A 20,026-nucleotide genomic window follows, 5' to 3' on the forward strand; every position below is an offset into this window, starting at 1 on the left:
CGTTCTTCCAAGCAGAGGGAAACAACCCTGAGAGACACGGAGCTGAAAGAAGTCAACCAACTTTGTCCCGATAACTTCAGCTGCTAAACTGGCAACTGCAGGAAGGCAAGGATCATCTGGTGAGCCTGATCTAGCAGCCCTAAGCAACTTGATGACTTCATTGGTGGTGGGCGGGATGAAGGAGCTCAATTCAGTGCTTAGGTTAGTTATGACTGAAGAAGATTTGTCTGACCCAAGGACTCAAGAAAATGATGAAAAGGTGTTAAAAACATCCTCTACCTTAAGGTGAAAGGCATTGGCCACTGAGTTACAGAAAGCTTGATTGCACTCTGTAGTCAGGGGTGGAATAGCAGAAGTGAGCTTTTTTACTGCAGGGAATAGTTCTTTTGAGGAATTTGCTGCCAGCTCTATCTTACTAGTGAAAAAAAGAATTTTTGCCTCACAAAATCAAGGCCTTATACTTAGACAGACAGATCTCATATTTATTCTTTACGCTGTTACAATAGTTTATACACCAGCATCATTCTTGCCTCCCGCAAGCCTGTTTCAAGGTCCTTAATTCCTCGGTGAACCAAGAGGCGGTGACACAATCCTCTTGCTCTTCACCTTTTTTTTGGGTAACAAGGCTAAAGAAGTAGCCTCCACCCAGAGAGTGTAGTTCCCAACTGCACTATCCACATTTCCCGGAACACCAGGTGCAGGTTCAATGGGTAATTTAGAAAGCTCATTCGCATGAAGCCTGTGCTAAGAGAATGAAATGGTCCAAGAAGGAGTAGCTGGAGACATAAAACCTGACTGAGTGCAAGAAATATTTTTAAAAAAGAGCGCTGTGATCGGACCAATGAATGAAAAGTGTAGTTACATTTCCTAGAGAGGAGTTGTTCAAAAATTTTTTATTGAGAATGTGTTCCACCTGATGCGTGGGACTATCCACCCTTTGAGACAACCCAATTGTGGTCATGGTTTAAAATAGGGCTGTGGTATCTGGGTCATCCTGAACCTCAAGAATGTAATTGAAATCTCCAAAGACTGTAAAGTCCTGCCATAAAATTTTGCCTCCCAGAAGTAAACCAAAGTTGTGGCAAAAATGGCCCGAGGGCCATGAGGTCGATACAAAAGCATGCCTCTAAACGACTGATTGGGCGATCTGTGGGATATAAATGATGCGACCTCGCAAAGTGGCAACCCAATGGGTGTACAGTTAACCAAATACTCTTGGCCTATACAAAATGGCGATACCACCTCCCTGTTGGCCTACGTGGTCCAATCTAAAAGAGATGTAACACAGGGGAATAAAATCAAGAAAATCAGTATTTTAGGCGGGGTCCGCCCAAATGTCTGTGATACAAATTAGTCCCGGAGTATAAGTGTTGCAAAGCAATGAGAATTCCACCTCATGTTAAATAAGAGATCTGGTATTAATTAGTACACAAGACACACGAGGGCTATTGGCATGCGTACACACAAATAGCAGGCATGTTAGCATGATTCAAATGTTCAGATATCAACCTGCCTATCACTACCCCACAGCCAGGGCAAGGAGCTCTAGGGGTTAAGGACCAGGAACAAGGAGGAATTTTAGACCACACAGAAGACTCACTGTACTCCTCTAAGAAGCAGTGTCTCTTGCGTGCAAGACAAATATGAAGGCGTCTCTGGCCTAAAACGGGCAGGGAGCTGGCACTGCATATGGGCCGTGTCCAGGCAAGTATAGACGAGTTTGCCTTTGGCACGCCTGCGGTGCAGCAGCAGTGCGGACGCACTATGCACCTGTGTAAATAGGCCTCCATAGCCAGTGGACGGGGCCAGAAGCGTGGCTTACTCATGCTTCGGTGCAGAATTAAAAAAGAACAAGTGGGCAAAAAATATCACAACCTGGGGCCCAGCAACCCTTGGACCCTGTCCCAGGCTCCCTTGGAACCAAGAGCCTACTTGTAAACAAAAGTTTAAAAAAAAGGAAAAAGTGCAAAAGGTTAAAACCATAAACTGAATAAAATAGGATTCTTCCTGATCGTCGTGAGCCCAGGAGCCAGACACCACCTAAAATGGCGGGATGACCCATATACAAGGAAATCAAGGAGAAGTAGAATACAAGAATATGAGCAGTAGAATAGGTGTCAATCAGGAGCACTAAGCTGTGTGGATGCACCATACATCCATGTAAATAGACCTCCATAGCCAGGGGGCGGGCCCAGAAGCGTAGCCAACTCGCTCGTCAGTGTGGAATTCAAAAAGAACAAGTGGACAAACAATATCAGAAACTGGGGCCCAGCAACCCTAGATCCTGTCCCAAGCAGCCGTGGACCGCGAGCCTATTGCTAAACAAAAGTAAAAACAAATTAAAAGTGTGAAAGATTAAAAGCATAAACAGATTAAAACAGGATTCCTCCCAATCCAAGATGGCCCCCAAGTAGTGAGGCCGGGAGCCATGCACCTCCCAAAACGTCAGGATGACCCATATACAATAAAATGAAGGAGTAGTAGAATACGCGAATACAAGCAGCAGAATACGTTTCAAACAGCTGCACTCAGCTGATGGCAATACAACTTTAAAAGAACACAAATAAACCAAGGCACAGTACAACTAAGCAACTAAAACAGAAAGTAATACCATAGTTTCATAACATCACAATGACAACAGAATCATAACACACCAAAACACAACATTCATTACAAAACAACAAAAGTCAAAAAATTAAATCATTGTCACACACCAAATGAAACACTATCTTAAAACAATAGAACACAAAAATAACACTGTTAGACAAGACAAAGAAATGACAGAGCATTATTAAACAAACAAAAGCACAACACCACAGCCACAACAAAAAAGAACATATCATAACAAAAAAATACAACACAATTGCAGTGCTCGTCTGGGCTTTTATTGAAGAGTGCTGTATTGTTCTTTTGTGTTGCTATATTAGTGTGTTATTTTGATGTGTTGTTATTTGATGCTGTGCTTTATTGCTGGTTTGTTGCTGATGTGTTAATGTGTTGTATCTTATCCATTCAATATATTGTGGTATTGTGTCATGCATTTGTAATTGTTGTGTTGCGTAATGTGGTTGTGTTTCTGTACCTCAAGGACAGTCTAACTGCTTAAATATGTACATTCTTGTAACATATTAACAATCGTCTTTCATGATATTGTTGTAAATATTTTTGCACCATATACTGCACTTTTTACAACAAAGAAAATGTAATAGTGAGCGACAAAATGCTCCTTGATCTGAAGCAATAAGTTCAAACTTTCACACCACTAGACCATTCGTTGAAACATGAGTCACACTATGAGAGGGTGAGGGAGTAGTGTCCTTGTAGATGTAATGAAGACAACAACAGTCGTTCAAAAAGGTAGGGATTATACACAAAGGAGCACAAGCAAAAGGACATCCTTGCTGAAAATGTTAAACCATTGCCTGCTTGTGATGCTGCGCACAAATCGTTGTGCACAGTGATAACTGACGCAATGGCCTCTTTTATGCAGTACATTACACATAGTCTCAATTATTTGCTGCCATATTTTATTCATCAGCAAAGAATATGTTTTGAATCAAAGTTCAACTGCATTAAAGGGGTCTCAGACAGGGCCATCAAAATGGGACCTCTCAAGAATGGTCATAATGAAGAGAAAGAAGGATCAGCTATTTTTTTTTAAATATTCACCAGAGGTCCAAATTAAATGGGGGATGTGTACATTTAATCGTCTTTGTGAGGAGAGAGTGAAGTTTCTTGCAAGTGATTCACCTAAATATGAAGGGCGGTAGGAAACTGACAAGGGCATAGTCGGTGCCAAAATCTTATGATTTGCATTGTCTTTCCTCTTCTTACGCAAAGCTTTCAAGGTTTCGTCATTCTGCTAATGAATATTTGTTGTAACTTTTCAACTAGACCTCTAACCTGGTTATTGGCAACAGAAGCTGAATGGTGGCAGAAAACAGCATTGGCATAAAAAACAAGGTAGTTCTATAACCTTTCCAATTAACATTTGCTATCAAGTGTCAGTAGTATACCGACGGCGGTCAGCTGCATATGACCATAGGGAAGGAGGATTGGGAGGGAGGGGGTGATACATAAACTAAAATTGGAGTTGGGCAGCTGTCAGTAACATCGCATTTACCGCCAGCAAAATTGGCTCTCATTGTCTGTGTGATGTCACTTGAAACCCCTCGGTGGAAAACAATGATCTCATTGACACTCACCCATCTGTAAATCTATATATAGCAAAATACTGTCTTACAAGACATACACACATGCAGCATGAGCAAGCTTGGATACAGAATGTGGCCTAACTGCTAGGGCGGTCAACCTCGGAGTTGGGTGAACCGGGTTCGAGTCTCGGCAGGGACGCTCAACATTCTGTGATTCTGTAAATCACTTTAATCTCCCAGTGCCTGACATATAAAAGTAAATGAATGTGTCAGTCTGTATCGTAACTGGAGCTCATGTAAAGTGCTCTGATAACTCTGGGCCTAGTCCATGCTATATAAAACTCCAAAACAAAAAAAAAGATTAGGAGAGGACAGCTAGCTCCATGTGCACCATCATGTTCAATGCTTTTGTCTGTCGAATATTCTATGAGGAGGGTGTTCTCCTGTTCCCGTCACTAACCCGTGGTACAGTGATCTGAGGAAAATCATCTTTATCAGAGTTCCAAAATGCAAACTCTACTGGAAAAAAAACAGGGAGTCTAAAGTTGAGCCGCATCATCACTACCATATAAAATGCATGTCCACGGAGACTGCAATGTGCATGCTTGCATCTATATTTGCATAGCTGGGGAGCAACAAGGTGCTCTGCATTCTCTTATCAGTGTTGCCTCATCTGAGGTAAACCAGTTTTCTCATCATTCTACTGGAAACAAGTAACTTAACTTACATTTGAGCTGCTGTCTCAATAACAATAAGCATTGGCAAAGCCAATAGGTGCCACACTTCGCATATGTCAGAAAAAAACGAAAAGAGAAAAAAATTGAAAAGATGCCACCAGCTAAATGTTGCAGCCATACGCTTGCAGTGAATACAAAAGTAATTACAAAACTTAAGCGTAGTATAGCAACAACAAAAATGTATCTGTGCTTTATAGTAGCAGGTGCATGTAGAACAGATGTACACATCTTGTTTAGTTTTCCTGCTTACCACAAAACATACTAATCTTATCAACAGAAAGAATAGTTACTCAGCATTGAATTGTTGTAATCGGAAAATGTAATTTGACCACAAAAGGATGACTAAAAAAATGAAAATAATCATTGGCAATGCCAATAGGTTTGACGTTAAAGGGGTTTTGTATAGTAATGTGAAGCATTACAAGTAAATTACATGGGAATAGATATGTATTCATGTGGAAACAACAAACTGCAGCATAAAATTTGGGTGAGTTAAAGGGTCAGGTGTCAGTTGCACTGTCAAGCCAGACCTAAAAATTCATGTAGGTTAATGACTGCCCTCCTCCCATCTGTGTTGGTGCCAGAAAAAAACAACAGAAATGATCTAGTTATCTAAGACAATGTAATAGTATTCCAATGCCATGCGTGTGCCCCTGAAAGTTTCATCTTAGGCAGCTGGAAAAGTAAAGTGATCACAGCTATGTAGACAGCAAGCACCTTTTTTGTGAAGCACACTACTTCTGCCTACTCAAACAATGTACACCTGCCTCCTAGTATGTGGATGAGCCAAAGACCCTCTAGTGATGTTGACATAATTGTATGCTGAGTGTTGCCTTATCAAGACAGGCCATAAAAAAGATTAATATTTAAGGAAAAAAAACATTGGTAAAGAAAAGTATAGGCACTCCAGGCATGGGGCTAAAGTGCATTTCTTTTTAGACAGCGGTGCAGTGGCGGCTCCTCTGCTAAGGAGGAGGAGCGTTGCCCCACTGCATTGCAAGACTGAAGGAAAGGAAACATATAATGATAATAACTTGATGCTATTATCATTTTATTTGTTTCTGCTGCTGCAGCATGTGGACAGTGCAGGGCTGCTCTGCGCACAGAGCAGGGTAGGGGAGGAGTGGCGGGCACACTGACGTGCGCATGAAGCTTTGACCAGCCATCTGGGACGGGCCAAACAGTCATGTGCACTTAGCATGTTCTCCACCCAGGCTGCATTACAGCCTGGGTGGAGAACATGCCCATGCTCAGACAAATCACAATGCTGCATTGTAGCGTTGTGATTGGCTTAGGGGAGCCTGGCTGCTTTCTGTTCGGCCAACAGACGAGTGGCGAAGTGGGAGAGAGCGGTGAGGAGGTAAGTGTATTTTTCCTATTTTTCTTTTTTTACCCCCCCCCCCCCCCCCCATTGCCCCCTCGCCCCCTGCCCTGCCACCCCAGATCCGTCTCGGCTGCCACTGCAGAGGTACATATTTGATCAGGGGAGTAAGAGAGCCAATGACTTAAGGGCGCTAAGTCATTCATCCATGCAGTATTCAGTGATGTGCAGGAACCAAAATGTGCCTGACAGCTGAACAGACGAATGGATGAAAAGGACTGCCATAAAGCCTATCGGTGTATGTACATATTATACATGTTTTTTAAACATTAAGCTAGTGAAACAACTAAGACTCTCTGTAAGCCAGTCCTAATGTAATGCACGTCTCCTGAGAGTAAAATGTGCAACACACTCGGTTTGCTCACTACAACACGTGGTGCCCTATGAGGGAGGTTAATGTGCTGTATTAGCTATATTTCGAACTTACAACCAAGATCAAAGAGGCAGAATGCCTAAATGAGGTTTGAATAAAACTTAGAATTCCTTGATTCTGACTAATCCTTTGAGCTTTTGACTGCAGCAGAAGTTATTTTTAGCATATAGAAAGGATCTTTCTTTACTTCATGTGACCGTTTCTAAAAAAGTCCTGCATATTTCCTATTAGACTTCAAGTTTGGCTTTTTTGTCACATTTCATAACATATATGCTCCATTTTTACATGCTCGACATTGTATATGAATAAAATGGTTATTATCTATAAAGGAAAATCATAAGGAAAATGAATTTATTTTTCCAGAGGCATCCTTACACTCTGCAGCTAGAATCAAGTGGAGAACTGTCAAGGTGTGCGTTCAGCGCTTCAGTTTCATTGTGTCATATGAAAATATGAAAAACACATCTTGTTCTGTATATTAAAAGGGGAACGATGGTGCATTCATGTACTGAACAATTGCTAAAGGCCTTGCATAGAGCAAATGGAACCAGTGCAATGCTTGATGCGTTCTGTGATCACATTACCTTTCCAGAACCTTTTTTTCCATGAGAATAAACGTGATCAAAGCATTTTTGTTTGTTTGTTTGTGTTTCAATTATTTTTATTAAGTAAAGGAGGCACATACAACATGGGTAATTCACATCCAAAAACCAGAAGTGATAATCTCGTATAGAAGTAAAGAGGATGATATGACAATATGATATGCCACATAATATTCAGGAGGGGGGAGGTGGGTAGGGGAACGGTCACGAGGGGCATAGCAGGAAATAGTATAAGAACATTGCTTGGGGGGCGCTGCTAGACGCTCTTGGGTAGCACTAAAGGATCAAAGCATGTTTTGAGAGAAATGTATCACACCAAGCGCCTGTAAACCAAGATCGAGACCTTCTCAGATTATTGTAAAAAGTGACATCTAATCTAATATCAAACTATTTGGAGCGAGTTGCTTTGGTTATGTTACAACTAAGGTAAAACACATCTTGTATTCTTTTCACTTTTCTTTGCCACCATATTGTGTTTTTGTCTGAACGAGTGATTCATTGTTCTTTGAACTTGGAATTTACGGATTTTGCCCACACCTTCATGCCAGTATGAAATGTCTAACTAAGGAAGCGCGCGTGCAGTACTGAGGTGGCTTCCTGCTGAAGAAGATCTAATAATCCACTTCAGGGAATCAGGACGCGCACAAGGCTTTTCAGCACTTCAGTCAAAATAGAATTTGGCCTCCCAGGTCCTCATTAGGAGTATCCTGATATGTAATGTGCGGATAAAGGGGCCACAGTCTGGTATCCCTGCGCCAAAAAACATTCCAGACCAGAGCTTAATTTGAGCCGGTGCTTTCCGGTGCTGAGCACCGGCCCTTAATTGGATTCCGGTGCTCGGCACTGCACCTAATTGTCAACACCTTACTTAGAGCAGTCTGTCACAAGGTGGCGCTGCTCATGTAATTTAGAGATGAGCAGGACAGAGGTTGTTTAGGAATACAATATACATTAAAATAGTGCTAATACCTGCCTCCCGAGCCATTCCTTCAGCTTTGGGGACCAGGAATATTCGGAACTGTCGCATTTAAATGCAAGAGAGATGGTTAGTAGTTGTTTTGGCAGCAATGACAAGGGCGAGGGGTGGTGCAAGCTGCAGTGGCCTCCTGGTCAGAGCCCTGGCACTTAATATTTTACAAATTAAGCACCGTTCCAGACAAGGTATTGATGCCCGAATGGAAAATAACATGTGGGCGCAGGAAGGCTTAGGGCCTCATTTATGAGGGCCTATAGGCACTTTTGCGCCCCCGAACGTCACTTTTTTTTATGTTCCGGTGGCGCAATGTGTCACCGCATATTTATAAGGCCACGTAAAGCCACTCTACATAGCTTTTCATGGCCTTAAAAATATACACCCTTTTCATGCAGAAAACTGTGTGAAATAGGCATTCCATGAGTGTTGCTGTGGGTGTTCCCACGCAACACTCATGGAACCTGACACATTCCCAGATTTACGAGGCATCGTAAAGATGGGAATGTGTCAGAACCTAACGCCACCCAAGGGGTGGCATTAGGGAGGCGCAGCGAAGAGAAATGAAAACATTTCTCCTCGTGCTTTCATTTTTCTAAGTGTGCTGCATTCTGCAGCACACATAAAAAAGAAAAGCACCTGAATGGATTGATTTTGTGCAGGAAGGGTCCCTTCCTGTATAAAATCAATCATCTCGCAACGCAGGCACCCTTGCACCATGATTCAAAGGTGCGTGCGTTGGTGCATGGTTGCCCATTGTGCGCCTGGGAAAAGGCAGGAATGTGCCATATCATATAGATACAAAAACCAAAGGAAATGATGGACGGAGTGTTGAACATTGCAAGCAGTCACCCCCAGTAAACTGATCTGGGTTTAATCCATCACCGTTCTTTAGCCCACTCTGCCACCCCAGTTCAGACATGGCCATATGCAAATCAGTCTGACCCTGCGCCTCATGGGAACAGTCCAGCCCGAACCGCCAAGCCATGTCTTCCCTGGACCGGAAACAAGCTTCCTAGGACCGGTTTCTGGCATTTCAGCCGTCTTCAGCCAGGCTTGCTTGAATCCAGTGGCAAAGTGAGCAAGGGACTCACGTCTGAGCCTACCCTGCAAACTTATGGCGAACAAAGCAAAAACCAAAGGAAATGATGGACGGAGTGTTGAACATTGCAAGCACTCACCCTCAGTCAACTGATCTGGGTTTAATCCATCACCGTTCTTTAGCCCACTCTGCCACCCCAGTTCAGACATGGCCATATGCAAATCAGTCTGACCCTGTGCCTCATGGGAACAGTCCAGCCCGAACCGCCAAGCCATGTCTTCCCTGGACCGGAAACAAGCTTCCTAGGACCGGTTTCTGGCATTTCAGCTGTCTTCAGCCAGGCTTGCTTGAATCCAGTGGCAAAGTGAGCAAGGGACTCACGTCTGAGCATACCCTGCCAACTTATGGCGAACAAAGCAAAAACCAAAGGAAATGATGGACGGAGTGTTGAACATTGCAAGCACTCACCCCAGTCAACTGATCTGGGTTTAATCCATCACCGTTCTTTTGCCCACTCTGCCACCCCAGTTCAGACATGGCCATATGCAAATCAGTCTGACCCTGTGCCTCATGGGAACAGTCCAGCCCGAACCACCAAGCCATGTCTTCCCTGGACCGGAAACAAGCTTCCTAGGACCGGTTTCTGGCATTTCAGCCGTCTTCAGCCAGGCTTGCTTGAATCCAGTGGCAAAGTGAGCAAGGGACTCACGTCTGAGCATACCCTGCTAACTTATGGCGAACAAAGCAAAAACCAAAGGAAATGATGGACGGAGTGTTGAACATTGCAAGCACTCACCCCCAGTCAACTGATCTGGGTTTAATCCATCACCGTTCTTTTGCCCACTCTGCCACCCCAGTTCAGACATGGCCATATGCAAATCAGTCTGACCCTGTGCCGCATGGGAACAGTCCAGCCCGAACCGCCAAGCCATGTCTTTCCTGGACCGGAAACAAGCTTCCTAGGACCGGTTTCTGGCATTTCAGCCGTCTTCAGCCAGGCTTGCTTGAATCCAGTGGCAAAGTGAGCAAGGGACTCACGTCTGAGCATACCCTGCCAACTTATGGCGAACAAAGCAAAAACCAAAGGAAATGATGGACGGAGTGTTGAACATTGCAAGCACTCACCCCCAGTCAACTGATCTGGGTTTAATCCATCCCCGTTCTTTAGCCCACTCTACCACCCCAGTTCAGATATGGCCATATGCAAATCAGTCTGACCCTGTGCCTCATGGGAACAGTCCAGCCCGAACCGCCAAGCCATGTCTTCCCTTGACCGGAAACAAGCTTCCTAGGACCGGTTTCTGGCATTTCAGCCGTCTTCAGCCAGGCTTGCTTGAATCCAGTGGCAAAGTGAGCAAGGGACTCACGTCTGAGCATACCCTGCCAACTTATGGCGAAGAAAGCAAAAACCAAAGGAAATGATGGACGGAGTGTTGAACATTGCAAGCACTCACCCCCAGTCAACTGATCTGGGTTTAATCCATCACCGTTCGGACGGTGATGGATCAAACCCAGATCTGTTGACTGGGTGTGAGTGTTTGATTGGTTCTGATACTCTGTCCATCACCACCCCCTTTTGTACCGCTTTGTTCGCCATAAGTTGGCAGGGTATGCTCAGACGTGAGTCCCTTGCTCACTTTGCCACTGGATTCAAGCAAGCCTGGCTGAAGACGGCTGAAATGCCAGAAACCGGTCCTAGGAAGCTTGTTTCCGGTCCAGGGAAGGCATGGCTTGGCAGTTCGGGCTGGACTGTTCCCATGAGGCACAGGGTCAGACTGATTTGCATATGGCCATGGCTGAACTGGGGTGGCAGATTGGGCTAAAGAACGGTGATGGATCAAACCCAGATCTGTTGACTGGGTGTGAGTGTTTGATTGGTTCTGATACTCCGTCCATCACCACCCCCTTTTGTACCGCTTTGTTCGCCATAAGCTGGCAGGATATGCTCAGACGTGAGTCCCTTGCTCACTTTGCCACTGGATTCAAGCAAGCCTGTCTAAAGACAGCTGAAATGCCAGAAACCGGTCCCAGGAAGCTTGTTTCCGGTCCAGGGAAGGCATGGCTTGGCAGTTCGGGCTGGACTGTTCCCATGAGGCACAGGGTCAGACTGATTTGCATATGGCCATGTCTGAACTGGGGTGGCAGAGTGGGCTAAAGAACGGTGATGGATCAAACCCAGATCTGTTGACTGGGTGTGAGTGTTCGATTGGTTCTGATACTCCGTCCATCACCACCCCTTTTGTACCGCTTTGTTCGCCATAAGTTGGCAGGGTATGCTCAGACGTGAGTCCCTTGCTCACTTTGCCACTGGATTCAAGCAAGCCTGGCTAAAGACGGCTGAAATGCCAGAAACCGGTCCTAGGAAGCTTGTTTCCGGTCCAGGGAAGGCATGGCTTGGCAGTTCGGGCTGGACTGTTCCCATGAGGCACAGGGTCAGACTGATTTGCATATGGCCATGTCTGAACTGGGGTGGCAGAGTGGGCTAAAGAACGGTGATGGATCAAACCCAGATCTGTTTACTGGGTGTGAGTGTTTGATTGGTTCTGATACTCCGTCCATCACCACCCCCTTTTGTACCGCTTTGTTTGCCATAAGTTGGCAGGGTTTGCTCAGACGTGAGTCCCTTGCTCACTTTGCCACTGTATTCAAGCAAGCCTGGCTGAAGACAGCTGAAATGCCAGAAACCGGTCCTAGGAAGCTTGTTTCCGGTCAAGGGAAGGCATGGCTTGGCAGTTCGGGCTGGATTGTTCCCATGAGGCACAGGGTCAGACTGATTTGCATATGGCCATGTCTGAACTGGGGTGGCAGAGTGGGCTAAAGAACGGTGATGGATCAAACCCAGATCTGTTGACTGGGTGTGAGTGTTTGATTGGTTCTGATACCCCGTCCATCACCACCCCCTTTTGTACCGCTTTGTTCGCCATAAGTTGGCAGGGTATGCTCGGACGTGAGTCCCTTGCTCACTTTGCCACTGGATTCAAGCAAGCCTGGCTGAAGACGGCTGAAATGCCAGAAACCGGTCCTAGGAAGCTTGTTTCCGGTCCAGGGAAGGCATGGCTTGGCTTGGCAGTTCAGGCTGGACTGTTACCATGAGGCACAGGGTCAGACTGATTTGCATATGGCCATGTCTGAACTGGGGTGGCAGAGTGGGCTAAAGAACGGTGATGGATCAAACCCAGATCTGTTGACTGGGTGTGAGTGTTTGATTGGTTCTGATACTCCGTCCATCACCACCCCCTTTTGTAACGCTTTGTTCGCCATAAGTTGGCAGGGTTTGCTCAGACGTGAGTCCCTTGCTCACTTTGCCACTGGATTCAAGCAAGCCTGGCTGAAGACGGCTGAAATGCCAGAAACCGGTCCTAGGAAGCTTGTTCCCGGTCCAGGGAAGGCATGACTTGGCAGTTCGGGCTGGACTGTTCCCATGAGGCACAGGGTCAGACTGATTTGCATATGGCCATGTCTGAACTGGGGTGGCAGAGTGGGCTAAAGAACGGTGATGGATCAAACCCAGATCTGTTGACTGGGTGTGAGTGTTTGATTGGTTCTGATACTCCGTCCATCACCACCCCCTTTTGTACCGTTTTGTTCGCCATAAGTTGGCAGGGTTTGCTCAGACGTGAGTCCCTTGCTCACTTTGCCACTGGATTCAAGCAAGCCTGGCTGAAGACGGCTGAAATGCCAGAAACCGGTCCTAGGAAGCTTGTTTCCGGTCCAGGGAAGGCATGGCTTGGCAGTTCGGGCTGGACTCTTCCCATGAGGCACAGGGTCAGACTGATTTGCATATGGCCATGTCTGAACTGGGGTAGCAGAGTGGACTAAAGAACGGTGATGGATCAAACCCAGATCTGTTGATTGGGTGTGAGTTTTTGATTGGTTCTGATACTCCATCCATCACCACCCCCTTTTGTACCGCTTTGTTCGCCATAAGTTGGCAGGGTATGCTCAGACGTGAGTCCCTTGCTCACTTTGCCACTGGATTCAAGCAAGCCTGGCTGAAGACGGCTGAAATGCCAGAAACCAGTCCTAGGAAGCTTGTTTCCGGTTCAGGGAAGGCATGGCTTGGCAGTTCGGGCTGGACTGTTCCCATGAGGCACAGGGTCAGACTGATTTGCATATGGCCATGTCTGAACTGGGGTGGCAGAGTGGGCTAAAGAACGGTGATGGATCAAACCCAGATCTGTTGACTGGGTGTGAGTGTTTGATTGGTTCTGATACTCCGTCCATCACCACCCCCTTTTGTACCGCATTGTTCGCCATAAGTTGGCAGGGTATGCTCAGACGTGAGTCCCTTGCTCACTTTGCCACTGGATTCAAGCAAGCCTGGCTGAAGACGGCTGACATGCTAGAAACCGGTCCTAAGAGGCTTGTTTCCGGTCCAGGGAAGGCATGGCTTGGCAGTTCAGGCTGGACTGTTCCCATGAGGCACAGGGTCAGACTGATTTGCATATGGCCATGTCTGAACGGGGGTGGCAGAGTGGGCTAAAGAACGGTGATGGATCAAACCCAGATCTGTTGACTGGGTGTGAGTGTTTGATTGGTTCTGATACTCCGTCCATCACCACCCCCTTTTGTACCATGGCATATAGATACAGCGCGTTCATGCCCTTTCCTTTGCTGTAGGGCAGCCCAGCAGGGAAGCCTGTAGCGCTGCCCTACAGCAAAAGCCCATAAATAGACCCTTGGTCTTTTTCTGCTTGTCATTCCTGGTTTTAGGCAGAAAAAAGTACCTTTTACCACTGTCGTTTACGAACCTTGTTTGTGTGCAGGAGGCAAATGGTAGAGGGCGTCATATTAACTTAGAGTGAATTGGAGGACTTTTACTTCTTTTTAGTAAAATATTATATTGATTGCAATTTTAATTTCGCTTTTGCATTTTCTCTTCTCATATTAACTTAGAGTGAAATACAGGATTTTTATTGCTTTTTAGAAATTTAATAGACTGTACTCTATTTTAATGTAACATATATGGATTTATTGTTCTTTTTATGGTATTGAAGAATAGCTAAATAAAGAATATTGGCTGAATGACTTACAGAGGGAGTGGTGCTTTGGGTCGGGACCAGGGGCAAATCATGCACATCACGCTGAGAGGGGTTCATGATCTGCTACCAAGTGCTGCAAGGGGGGGGGCAATTAGAGGTTGGGCTGTGTCGCTACCTGCAGCCCCTGCCCAGGGTCATCATCCAGTTTCACCAGGTGCAAATTTGCACCCAGTACAACTCAGTCTGGTGTTTCCAAACTGGGGATTATCGGGTCCCAAGCACCGGGCCTTTTGTAGGTATCTGGAGCAGAATCCCAGTGGAGGTACCACTCTGGCCCGAAAGCATTCCTCCTACACCAAAAACAGGCAATTGTTTTACAGTCTTATGCAGTAATATTATGAAAGCAGTGGGTGGAACTTTATGTTTGCTCTTTGCATTGCTTTATCGATGAACTGGAGGAACACGCATACAGGAGAAAGTTGAGTTTTCTGATGTATGCTGAATGTGCTGACAAGAACTGTTTTCAAGTGGTAACATTTCTACACCGTTACCATTTTTTTCTGAATTAAGACATCATTTTAGTTAGGGCAAACATTTATTAAAAAGAGATATTTTAAATAGAAGACTCGTATGAACTCATTTCACAGAGGTGCATCTGTTTTGCAAATTCGATTTTCTCCAGTACTGTGAAATTGCCTTTAGAAGCCCTACGTTCTCATAATAATGTGTTTTTCAAATAATCCACGTATGGCATTTCTGACCAATGTAACTAAAACTGCTACTATTACCCAATTTAATGAGAATCTATTTTACGACCTAGAAAGGCTCTAGGGCTGTATCTGCTTTGCCAGGACTCCAATTTACAGCCTGCTGATCACAGCAAATGTCAGTTGTGTGGGTTCAGTTCACTAAGCCATCTTCTTGGCTGTTGTGCATGTTTTATTCATTGAGCCGTTTTATTGGCTTTTACTGCAAAGTTTCTCTAAGAAATGTGAAAATCCACACTAAGAGGTTTGCACCTATATTTCATAGAAGATTTTATACATTCTGGGATTCATAAATGGTTCCAAGAGTCATCCTAGAAAGCAGGGACATTTGCAAATTTCCTTTAGTATTCCTGGGAACATTTTGAGAAGACCTTTCCTCACATATAAAAGTTCACAGTGAAAAGCTGTGCATGAGAAAGTGGCTTTGCCTTAGTGCAATATGTGAATACATATTCGTTTTTGTTCCCAGAGAAAATATTTCCTCAGTGGAAAAACCCCCTTCTTCTCCACCCCAACCAATTCTGGGAGAATTCCTTCCCATCCCACTCTAGAAACATGTTTATTTCTGCAGTTCACAGGAATAAATATCCAATCATTTAAATGGTAGGGATGAGGAATGGAAAAGAGTGCATACACATGGCCACTTTAATATATATATATGTGTGTGTGTGTGTGTGTGCATGCAGGTGTGTGTGTTTTGTTCCAGTTTATTCCTAGTCATTTAGGTCCAAATTTGGTAATATTGCATGTAGAGTAAGTAACATTTTGTGAATTGCAAAACTGAATATGCACTCATCTTTAATCAAACATTTTGCACTCATAAACTGAACTTAGGTGTATACATTTATTTGTTAATCAGGCCCTATGCATAAGACACACGAAAAAATTTGAATTTCTAAATCCTTCTTATTACAGTACCAAAAACAATTATCAGCCACCACAAAGGTCATACACTCTTCATTCACTATTCCCAAGTTTATATTTCAATGATAACTGATTTCTTGGCATACCTTGGGGTCCAGGATCTCCTGGGTCTCCCTTCAGTGCTGGTATAGATGCGCAGCAGTCACAGCAATTGAAGAAAAATTCACCCGTTTCCATGGTAAAATTTTCAAAGGGAAAGAGAGTTGTGGCAGTTTTAAAAGCCTGGTTTAAGGTTCCCAATTCAGGTGTGGTTTCACTTATCTCCAAGGCTTCTGTGAACATTGTCTCCTCTGTGGCTGGTATGACTGAAGTCTCCAAATGATTAGTGACTTCAAAGTCTGGCGCTTTCTTAGTGAAGAAGAAGCGGGGCGAAGGGGATGTTTTTGCCTCCAAATAGGCATCCACGGGAAAAGAAATGAAAGCGACAGTGAGCCACCACAAAAAAAACATATTTGCACCTAGAAGTAAAAAAAGTAAATAAAGTTATTTGGCAAAATGGTCACCAGGGATCCCGACATTTCAAAGGTATTCAAAACTTGAGGAAAGAATTAAAAAATCATCTTATGCCAACATTCCAAAATTTTAATTGCATGAATAAAGTAATAAAAAGAGAAGTACTAATTCACTAAGGGCTTCTTTCCAAAAGAATGCTGTAATCCTCACGTAGGCACCTGAATCAGGATTACAGCTGGTGTGGTAATACTGTATCTTTGCCCTGCACAGATTTCACAAGGTAAAGTTAGGGACATGTCCTCATCAAAATACTGCACCCTCTGAGTTTTGGGTTTTTGAGGCAAAAACATGTGGCATTACCCTCATTCCAAGCTGCAGAGCTTTAATGAGGAGGCAATACCATACCCAGTAAAGACTACACCTGGCAGTATTGGGATGTAATTGGTGAGATACTACCTTCCTAAATAATTGGCTGAGGGTAAAGAGGACGTAAAGGTGTGTGAGTGTAGAACAATAATATTTAATGCCATGAGAAAACACATTCCATAACAAAATGTAGCATAGCATGATATGCTTGCTGCACCTCACTGCAATATTGGCGTTAACCGACGGAAAAATAAACAGAGGTAGCAATCATTTGAAAAAATAGATGATAGACATTGGTACTGCCCATCATGAGGGGCTACTTAATACTTTGGAATTTATAGATTATGGCCTGAAGGGGATACTTTTACAGATTTTTCTAGTTTCTGTCTGATTTGTCATTAGGAAAGTCATTCTCTATGGAAGTGTCCATTGTGGGTATTGATTGAATCCCATGTTACTCTATACAGAGGTCATTACACCTCCTTAAGAGGCAAGCAGAAGAACGGGATCAAGTTATTTGGTAAACTGGTGACTGAATTTGGATACCTGAGCATACAATGATGGACATTTTGAAGGCCATCTTCACTTAGCTCTTCACCCTAGGTATGGAAATGGGTTTCAATTTGCGGTGATGCAGTTTCTCTAAAACCACAGAAGAGATGGCAGATGAAATTAGTCTCAGACACTAATTTGGGTGAACATTTTTTGCACATTGCAGTTTTTGTTTTCTCCCCTCCGCCTTAGTACAGAAACTCAACCATATCATCTCTCCTTTTTGGACCAAAAGGATCAATGCCTCTCTCGCATCTTGCAGAATCCCCCATTCCCTCCAACTAAGAAAAGTCGCACCCATCCTTTAAAAAACAATTACTGACCACAACGACTTCAATAAATTCAGACTGATCACCAACCTTCCCTTCCTAGCCAAAATAATCGAGAAATGTGTCCTACTTCAACTCAACCAGCATATTGATGAATTCAATCTTCTTGACACTTTCCGATTGGGCTTCAGGAGAGGCTGCAGCATTGAAACTGCTCTGCTCAATATCACTGATGACATTCACAAATCCCTAGATGAAGGTGACTCTTGCCGCATTATCCTACTTGACCTTTTGGTGGTGTTTGATACAGTGAACCATCCGGCTCTACTCGAGACCCTCATGAGTCACTTCAGTATCAACGGCACAGTCTTGTAATAGTTCTTTCATCCTACCTGCAACATTGTTCTCAACAAATAAAAAGCAGCAGTTGTTTCTTGAAACCTGTGTTAGTGCCACAAGGTGTTCCTCGAGGGTCAATCCTTTTTCCTGACCTATGTATTCTCTTCATGCAACCCCTCACAAGTATTCTGAAACAAGTGGGGGTCAAATATTACCCCTATGCTGATGATACACAACTCTACTTCAATATAAAGTCACATAGAGACATCATCCATCTCAATGCCACACTTAACAAGAAAAAAAAAACTAGTTAAGCTCCAACCACCTGAAACTGACCCCCAGCAAGACTGAACTGCTACTCCTCCCCCCTAAAAACAATCCCCTACCAATCCAAGAATGGCTCAAGAACCTGAATGCACCAGACTGCTCTCTTTCACTTTCCAACTCCGTAAAATCCTTAGGTGTCACCCTGGACAGAAACATGTCAATGAAAGAGCATATCAACAACTCATCTAAAGGGGCCCTTCTCACACTAAAACACCTAAAAGAAAATCAAACTTTTTATCCCCAACAATGACCTTAAGAATGTAGTGCAGGCGCTTTTCCTCTCTAAACTGGACTATGGCAACACCATCATCACTGAAACTCCAAAAAGTTCATCTTGCACCCCTGAGAGCCACTCTCAATGCGGGGGCAAAACTTCTCACAGGAATAAAATGGTTTGACCACATCTCTCCAGCCCTTAGAGATCTCAACTTGCTACACATTGAAGGAAGATCCATCCTCAACACCACCTAACTCACCCACAAAGCCATTCATACAAAAAACACTTATACCTAGCAACCAAACGTTCCAGAGCTGGTACACTCCGAGCACTGAGAAGGTTCAGTGCGCTTCTTCTCATACCCCCTAAGCTGAAAAAGAAATCCACCCAGAAACGCGCCTTCTCAGGAAATTCCCCCAGGATATGGAATGCACTCCCCAAGGATCTCAGATGCAACCCCTCCTTCTACTGCTTTAAACAAGATCTCAAATCTTGCTACTAAACAATTGTGTCAACTCGCACACAAGTCTCCTGCGTTTCCCAAAGACCTTACCCCACTCCACAGACTCTCTCTCATTGTAGCCACCTGATCCAGTCAGTCCCACTTTGGCACAAATGTCAGTACCATTTGGCTGTATTGTGTAATGTCATTACCTTATTGCTGTATTATTGTACTCTGACTGTGTTTCCTCACAGTTTTTTTTTATATTTTCTGTTTTTAGCTCCGCTGACTACTTTTGACCTACACCTATAATCACATGTATCTCGAATTATCCTATGCACACTACATGTATAGCCCTCTGATACCTTCAGGACTAGCTACCACTATATAAAACTCCACATAAACAAATAAGCACATTTATTATTAATTTACACAGTTAAAGTTCAAAATAAAGCTTTACTGCATGGATTTAAACTCAATATGAATACTACTAATCTCTGACTCCCATTTAGCTTTATTAAGAAATCAATGCTTTCTCTCTATGACTACATATCACATTGGAGTCTTACATTAAAGTATCAGGATTACCTACCAACCTAGTGCAGTCTCCGTAGAAGAGACATCGCAGTTTTATCATGAAGCTTGTGATGCTAGTCATTTCTCAGATAACTTTAGGCAGGGATTGATGGTGACAATGACTCTCACAGGATCTCATTAGAGGCACATGCACGGATGCATTCTCAACATGCTGCTATAATCACTCTCAAAGGATATGATACAACGTACCTAAAAATATGTTGTATAGAAAATATAATAAAAAAGCACAAACTGCAATTCCTGCTGTCAACGTATACAATACGAGTGTACAACTGAGCTCTGCTGATTTAAAGCAAGCTGTTAAAAGAGTTGTTTCATCTATGTCTTATTTGGGTCTCATTAACAGTAGCCCAGCAGTAATCTATCTACACATGTGACTGACTTGTCTTTCAGATTTACTGTCACTAGTGCAAAAGAGTAAAATGCACAGTTGTACACCACATCAGTGGAATTTATGAATCTTTGTGTAATATTTAGAAATCCCAATCTTTGTGGGGTGTTTTTACAATCATAAAATCGCTAAGAGTTAGGG

The 20,026-nt window shown here is 43.9% G+C and overlaps 1 protein-coding gene across 2 annotated transcripts in view; it reads right to left on the minus strand.

The window, feature by feature from the left end:
* The window catches only part of OTOL1 (otolin 1), a 77,925-nt gene that overhangs the window by 46,577 nt on the left and 11,322 nt on the right, over nucleotides 1-20,026 (minus strand). For both annotated transcript variants that reach the window (XM_085635213.1, XM_085635214.1), the window contains exon 2: nucleotides 16,019-16,390. In XM_085635213.1, the coding sequence (XP_085491339.1) occupies nucleotides 16,019-16,382 (364 nt within the window). In that variant the 5' untranslated portion in view covers nucleotides 16,383-16,390. The remainder of the gene's footprint in view (nucleotides 1-16,018; nucleotides 16,391-20,026) is intronic.

The sequence above is a fragment of the Triturus cristatus genome, chromosome 11, assembly GCF_964204655.1.
Source record: "Triturus cristatus chromosome 11, aTriCri1.1, whole genome shotgun sequence".
Taxonomy (NCBI): Eukaryota; Metazoa; Chordata; class Amphibia; order Caudata; family Salamandridae; genus Triturus; species Triturus cristatus.